The 8,085-nt window shown below is 42.4% G+C and overlaps 1 protein-coding gene across 1 annotated transcript in view; it reads right to left on the bottom strand.

Annotated features, from left to right (window-relative positions):
• Window positions 1-312: 312 nt before the first annotated feature.
• DNAJC5B (DnaJ heat shock protein family (Hsp40) member C5 beta) overlaps window positions 313-8,085 on the bottom strand; it is a 244,606-nt gene continuing 236,833 nt past the window's right edge. Inside the window, exon 4 of the mRNA XM_069218903.1 lies at window positions 313-1,817. Coding sequence (XP_069075004.1) covers window positions 1,723-1,817 — 95 coding nt within the window. The 3' untranslated portion in view covers window positions 313-1,722. The remainder of the gene's footprint in view (window positions 1,818-8,085) is intronic.

Raw genomic sequence — 8,085 nt, 5'->3', positions numbered from 1 at the left:
GACTGGGAACTTAAAGCAGCCCTGGGTAATTTTGTCAGACCAGCCCCCTTAGGGTGCATAACGAGTGAGCCTGACCACTACAATGGGGCATGGGGGGGCCCTCGCCGTCAAGAATATTTGGGAAAAAAATGGCAAAACAATGCATTCTACAACATATTTTTCATTATATATTCAATTGTATTAGTTTTTAAAGCGTAATAAATGATGACCTTACAGTGCACAATGATACAGCAACCTTTATTTGAGCTCTTCAATGATTCCCTCACCATCACCCTCTAACAGTGCCTCCCATCTCTCCATAGCCCCCTCACATGTATTTCATTTGTTTTATAGTGCCTCTCTGATCAGCGGGTATTGGAGTACTTTACATCATGCACAAATAGAGAGACAATGATTCATATGTGTGTAAATCAGTGTATAGAAAATGTTATAAAAGACAAAGGGGACTACAAGGTGTAGGGATCACACGTCATTCATACTGGTAGGCATTTTTTAAGAGTGCTTGGTCTGGAGAAGCATAAACTCAGGATTCAGAACGTAACACAATAGTTGGAACTGACTTTGCTAATAGTAATTTATTTCTACCGAAACACACCTTTTTAGTAAGATTAGGATAATCAAAGACAGGGAAAAAAACATAACTTTCTGACCTGTACCAAGCAGTTGTTTGATGGCAGATCATAGCTCACTATGCTAGATTATGAATGTAAATTATGAACTGCACAGTAACAAAAGGATCTCTGTGACAAAGCAGTATCCCACTAAGCATTGAACATAAAATACTGTTCTGTGATCTGCATAAGACATGTTCTTTGCAGCACGTATATGAACACTCTGCCTCTACCTTAGATGAGTCAAAACTGCCACTAGACGAAACTGATCTATCTCCAGCTGGTACATTAATCTCCATAGTTATCTTGTCACTTTTATTGTTGTCTGAAAACTGTTAACTAAACAAGGAACTTTGCTGTGCTTTTAAAATGGCTGCACTGCTACAAAACCGACCCCATAAAAACAAAAGCGGCCTCCACTCTTTTAACCTCAAGGGGAAACGCCTGATGCTTGGGACGGCCATTCTGGCCTTTCCCGTGGTGTGGAGCTCCTACTAAAATGTTTGTTTCCATCCCACTCCAGAATTCCCAAAAATATGCTTCATTCGTGCTTTAACTGTTGATACATTTTGAAATATTTGAACAGTCCATGTACCGGTACTTCAGCAAGCTTGTGAAACAGTTTATTTTACAAAACCTTCTCACCTTTTAGTCGGAGAATGAAAAGTAAACACCAATCTCCATTTACAAAAGCATATGCAGCAAGTTGTGAGAAGCTATAGCCTGACATTAGACCTCCGTCTTAGAACGCACTAGAAATGGGTCAAAAATAAAAATTAAAGTCATCTTTATTTCTCATTCTTCTTCTGAACTTCAGCACCCCCAGTTTCCCTGCTTCCAGTGCCTATGGAAGAAGGTGTGATGCGCCACATCATGAGGAGGAAGAGGGGCAGCTCCTGGACAAACATTACGTACAATAGTTCCAAAATGTATATGTGGTAGATATTCAGAAAGGTCTTCAATTGAAGGTAACTGGAAAACACGAGGAAATAACAGGCAACATAATCTTTATTGATTGGAAAGCAGAAGAGGAGACAAAGTCTGAAGCTTGTGTAGAAGGAGGAAGTCAGGCTGTGCCTGGTGGTCGCAATCTGTTGCTCATCACTTGGTCCTAATGGTCGGTCTGATAGCCGCGATGGCCGTCTCCGATCAACTGGGTTTTCTCATTCGCATTTAATGGCTGAAGTACAATCGGTGTGTCTCCATCTAAAATAATTAAAACAGACATAACAGGATTCTGAGTTTGATATATAAGTATAAATTATCAAGAAGGTACTAAGAATAAATTAGTCATGCCTGCCAAATGAAAAGATGAGATATTTCAAAAGAATACATTGAAGAAATATTGACCATGGGCAGTCAGATGGGTCTGTTTAGTTTCTACACACGCTTTATAGAGCATTAACTATGTTAGAGCATTGGGATAATTTGATGCACACACATTTTTATTCGATTTCCTTTGTGTATGTACTTTTTAATAGCTATTTTTGAATAGATATTCATTTATATCCATAGACAGAAATAAGGCCCTGCTGACGTGTATACTGACAGCGTCACAGTATGAGGCATATAGCACAGATGCATGTAGATTCTAGCTTGAAGAAGAGGAAATACATTAAATCAATATACAAATAAACAACTCTGCCAGAGAACTTTAATTCTCTCTGATATTTTAAACTACTAAATCAGTAGCCATCTCCCAATCACTTTACATCTAAATCCATCTATTAATATTTTACCAACAGTGATCAGATCCCCGGGGTGGCTCTGAGTAATATACAACACACAGCTAATGACACACGTAACGGAACAAAATGTGGCACCCTGACCCCCAGCAGGGTTTTACAAACAAACCTGAAAGAAATACCACAGGCCTTTAGGAAACTAAAATCAGTTCTGAACCGCAAGACCTCAAAACTGGGGATGTCGGGAGTTGATACTGGGTCCTCCAGACCATCCAAGGGAGCGTTAATCCTGCATTTAGCAAGGTGTAGAAGGGAGGTAGTCATAGCTTGTGAATCAGCCACGGCAGACATAGACAAAATATCGGCATGACTTGGCAACCATGTACCCCTAAGGAGTGCACTATCTGCTTTTTGTAAAAAGGGTGCACATAGGGCTAAATGTAAAAAGAAGACCCAGGATGTATTCAGTAAAGCTCCATGTGTTTTACGAACGCTCAAAACCAAAAAGCTGCGAGAGCCAACCCCCAACTGTTTAAAACTCCTAAAAGCAGCACCCTCAACACCTAAAATACTCCCCATAAGGCCTCAAAATATAAAGCTAGGAGAGAATATAGGCATTTTCAGGACCTCATGGGGTAGAGTTCAGAGCTAGCTCAGCCCCTATCATCCTGAAGGACCCCCACCCGTATTAGGTGAAATGGCAAGGACACCTCCTGTAAATGCACCAATTATTGTTCAAATAGGCTGTGGTCGGTTGTCTAAAAACAGCTGAGCTTGTAAGAAACAGAAGTGGGCTAGTACTGCTAGGAACCATAAGCTTTTAATAAGAAAAATTAAAGAAAGCCAGACGAAGCGTTACAAGGTGGCATAAAATACCCCAACAACTAGCTGTAGTAAACTACCACCGAATGATACCACAGGGAGCCCTGCATCCTGCGGCGATCCACAAGCTGAGGATTCAGAACTGGTGTTTTTAGAAAGTGTCAGAAGGCATAGTTGTACTGTAGAGAGGTTTAACGCTACAGAGCACTATGAGGAGTTTAGTTTCGTTAACCTAGACCATGTAAACTCCTCCAATCAGGGAGGGGCCTGCACAGCTATACACCAGGCTGTACAAACACTCATAGAACAATTGTTACATGATGTGGGGCCTAACAATTTCTTGTTTTCAGGGACACAGTCTCAACAGAACTCTGTTCACCAGATGGTCCTCTCGAGATATGTTTGATGCTGTGATGTTTCTAGAAAACTTGTCTAAACTTTTACAGAGCAAGGCTGAATTTATGGAGTGTTGGACCTTCAGAATCATCCCCCTCATTTTTAGGGGTCCTGGGAGTGGTGCTTCCAGAGCCTTAAAGAGCGTCATGTACAGTAAAATCAAGAAATATCAATGATTGCTCGACTTTAACACCGGAGCTACCAATATTTGTCTGGCTGCGAGCATCATGAGGTTATTGGTGGACCGAGCTCCCCCAGACAACGTCAATACGTCTATGGTTGCGGCAGCCCACGAGGTGCTTCAAATACCGCCCCACAGACTGGTTGATTTTGGGGACCTGGGCCTTTTTGAGAACCATTTTGCCATTACGGTAAAAGTTCTGTAACATAGCGGTTCTTGGTAGTACTTCACTACAGATGAGTGTGTGAAAAACAAGACCTACATCACAAAAACCACTTTTATGGTATCTTGAACCTGAAGGGTTTTCTAGGAGCCAAGTATGTGTGCGAGCATTGCAACCACATATACAACAACCGGACCAGACACTAGTGTGAAATGCCCTGTAAAATGTATCAGAGGGACGGGTGCGTCTACGACGAAGCACAGAAGGTGAACTGCTCGACGTGTGAGATGTTTTGTTGGTCGCAAGACTGCTTGAACGTAAACATCAGTCTTGCACAGTGCATCCATAAATCAGACTGTTGGGCTTGCGGGCGCGACAAAGCTGCCAACCATGATTGTAAAGGTATGCAATGTCCCAGGTGTAAAACGTATTTTATAGCCGGAACAGCACACGAGTGTTACATGCTTGAAGGCTTCCCCAGACAAAAACAGAAGACTATATTGTATTTGATATAGAGTGTACGCAGGAGACAGGTGTGCACCAGCCTAACTACATTTACGCCCATCATCTAACAGCCAATGAAAACTGGGAGTTTGAAGGCCAGTCGAGCGTGAATGATTTCCTCAGCATGTTCATGCAGCCGAAATACTACGAGTATACAATGCTGGCTCAAAACTCAAAAGTATACAACTCGTTCTTCATTCTCCGTGACCTGATTCGTGAAAAGCTAGACGTGGAGCTCGTCACCCAGGGATCCAAACTGATGCTGTTAAAGGTTGTGCCTTTTGAAATTAGGTTCATAGACACCTTATATTTTCTGCCCATGAAGTTGAGTAAGTTGCCCGAAGCCTTTGGTTTTGAAGGCTGTAAAGGTTATTTTCCTCACTTTTTTAACACATGGGCTAATAAGAATTACAGCGGTCCTATGCCTCCGCCTGACAGTTTCGGCGTTGAGTACATGATGCCGTCCGTAAAAGAGAGCTTTCTACAGTGGTACGATGAAAACCGTGAAAATCAGTTTCATTTTCGAACAGAGGTGATAGCTTACTGTCAGGCAGATATAATGATCTTGCGAAAAACGTGCAACCTTTTCAGAGATGTTGTGGTAGAGATGCCGAATGGGTCAGGATTATCAAAACCAAATCCCGTAAGAGGAAAAAAAATTTGGAATACCTAGACCCATTTAAGGACATTACTCTGGCTTCCATGTGCATATCTATTTATCAGCACATGTTTTTTAAACCTGAAACCATAGCTCTAGTACCGACTGACCTCTAAAACGGTAAATAGAAATGTTACTCCACCCCGTCTATTCAGTGGCTCATGCATGTCTTGGAGAAAGAGAACATCTTCATTCAACACACGCTGCAGGCAGTGAATACCACTTGGGCCGCTACTACCTAGACAGGTATGCAGCAATTAGCAGGGTACAAACCGCCTTTGAGTTCAACGGTTGTTTTTACCACGGGTGTCCACGTTATTACAAACCTCAAGAGTTGAATAGACTGCAGGGCACCACGTTTGAACATCTGCATCGTCGTACTCTGGCAAAGGTGCACTATATTGAAACAGCAGCTTTGTTCTGAGAACCCTCTGAGTGGTTAGACGAGATAACAAAAGATGCAGAACTTGGCACTTACTTTAAAAGCCGGGAGTTAAAAACACCGTTAGAATCCAGTGATGTCTTATTCAGCAGTCGTACAAATGCCATACAGCTGTACCGGGTCACTGGTGAGGGTGAGAAAATACAATACTATGACTTCACCAGTCTGTATCCGTTTGTGAAGAAGCTGAAGTTGTACCCGGTGGGGCATCTTAGGATCATATATAGGAACTTTAAGTCCCTAGACGAGTACTTTGGTCTTGTTAAGTGTCAAATCCACCCTCCGCAGGAGCTTTACTTCCCGGTGCTTCTGTACAGAGTCGAAGGCAAGCTAATGTTCCCCCTATGTTGAACATGCGCTGAAAGTAAACAGACTTGCAAGTGTAGACATAGTGATGAGCAAAGGTTTCTGGAGGGGACATGGTGGATCATCGAGGTACAAACGGCCCTCGAGAAAGGGTATCGCCTCAATAAAATACTGGAAATTTGGCACTTTCTACACACCACAACCCGACTCTTTTCTGAGTACATCAACTTGTTTCTCAGAGACAAATAGGAGGCATCTGGGTATCCTGACTGGTGCATCAATGAGCTCTCAAAGCAAAAGTACATCGCTGATTACCACGATCACGAGGGTATTACGCTGAGACTGGAGTTCATTAAGGTTAAGCCCGCCAGACGCCTGTTAGCTAAGCTTTGTCTCGATTCCTTATGGGGAGAATTAGCACAGCATACCAATTTGTCAAACTCATCCATCATCACAGATCCAGACGATCTTCTTGCGGCGTGTCCAGTTGCAAATTTATCGACTATGAAACGGCCGTTCTATGTTGGAAATAAGCCAAAGAGTACCCCACAATGAGTAACAATATAAACATCTTCATAGCGTGCTTCACAACCGCTGACGGTTAAAATAAATTTTGACAGACTGAAGGGTCTGGTGCATGAGTAATGCGCAAGAGGGATCGCGAAAATAATAAAGCAATAGTCGTAAATCACCCTAGTATAGTCAGGTCCAAAAAAAGGTCGGAAATTACAACACAGCCATTGTATAAAACCCTGCAAGTAGAGTTTGATAAAAGGGTCCTGACCAAGGACTACAATACACTTCTGTACGGTTATTAAAAGACATTAGAGGGTCGAACCCCCAACCACTATGGACACCAGACTGCAACACCCATTCTTCTGCATTTTAGCGGGTCACTCAAATAGCGGTAAAAGTTATTTTATAAAGAAACTGTTAGAAAATGTTCCCGGTGTTTTATCTCAGACCTCTAACAACATTGTATGACTTTATTCATGCTGGCAAGATCTTTACACAGAACTATCCCTAAAGTTCCCACACATCAGATTTATAGAAGGCCTCCCCAGTAATCTCAACGATGACGACTTGTTACCTAGCCACCTTGTAAACATGGTCATTGTGGACGATCTCATCCGTGAAGAGATGGAGAGGGCTTTTACTCAATATTCACATCATCGTAATCTAAGCATATGCTACATTGTGCAAAACTTGTTTCACAAGGGTAAGAGCAGTTGTTCTATAACTCTCAACGCTTCATACCTGGTCTTATTTAAAAAAAAAACAACAAGCTTCAGATTTCAATTATAGCTAAACAGATAGACCCCGGAAACATGCAGTTTTTCATGGAAGCATTTAACAATGCTACCGCAAAACCCCACGGCTACTTACTGTAGATTTAAAACCCAATACTCTAGAAGACTACAGACTACGCTCCAGTATTTTCCCACCTGACTTCCCAGTCACTTACGTGCCTAAAATAGTCCCCAAAGCCTATAATAAGACCCCTGAAAAAGACTTTTATAACATTTACACTCTAAACCTTGTAATATAAGATTGTTACCATGTCTGCACGGCTACGGCGTAATTTAAACCTCCTACAAATGCTGGTCACAGCCAGCCCCCTGAAAAGAAAGGCTATCCTGTGCGCTGCTTTGGATGATTTAGTGGCTGCCATTTCAGAAATAGCCCTAAACACCCTAAAGGTAATGTCCTGATATCAACAAGCCAGTTCCTCGTGCTGAAGAAGTGCCACATTATTAAGAAGCTCAGCAATAAAAGAGCGTCACTCCTTTCTAAAAAGAAACTGGTCATAGAGTCTGGAGGTCTTATAGGGAAACTGCTGGGTATAGCTATACCCCTAATTACAGGCTCCTATCGAAGGCCTGATGAAGCATGCCCAAAAAATGTACCTTGTGCCATGCCAACAGCTGGAACAGTTGGGCCTTCTACCACCGACGTCTGGGACATATGCAGAAACAAGATGCAGCGTCTCAATGCTGAGATCAAAGCCATTTTTAACAGAACCGATTTAAAACCACACAACAAAGTGGGGCTTTACTCAGGAGCCCTTAAAAACTTTTTACAGTATTACAAGCAATGGAACGCTGAAAAAAACGAATTGCCTCTTTATACCCCGACACGGAACAGCCGCCAGCAGACCCGTTAGCGCCCAAGACCCAGGATCCCCAGCCCCCACGAATGCCTTTGTCGAAGACCTTTTAAAAAATCTAAGTCAGAGGTATAGAGAGGTGGTGCAAATACTGCTCAATAAAATGACTGCTACTAAAGATCTGACCTCTTGGAACAACCGGGGTGAATT

Source organism: Pleurodeles waltl, chromosome 2_2 (assembly GCF_031143425.1).
Source record: "Pleurodeles waltl isolate 20211129_DDA chromosome 2_2, aPleWal1.hap1.20221129, whole genome shotgun sequence".
Classification (NCBI taxonomy): domain Eukaryota; kingdom Metazoa; phylum Chordata; class Amphibia; order Caudata; family Salamandridae; genus Pleurodeles; species Pleurodeles waltl.
This window is presented reverse-complemented; position numbering and strand designations above follow the sequence as displayed.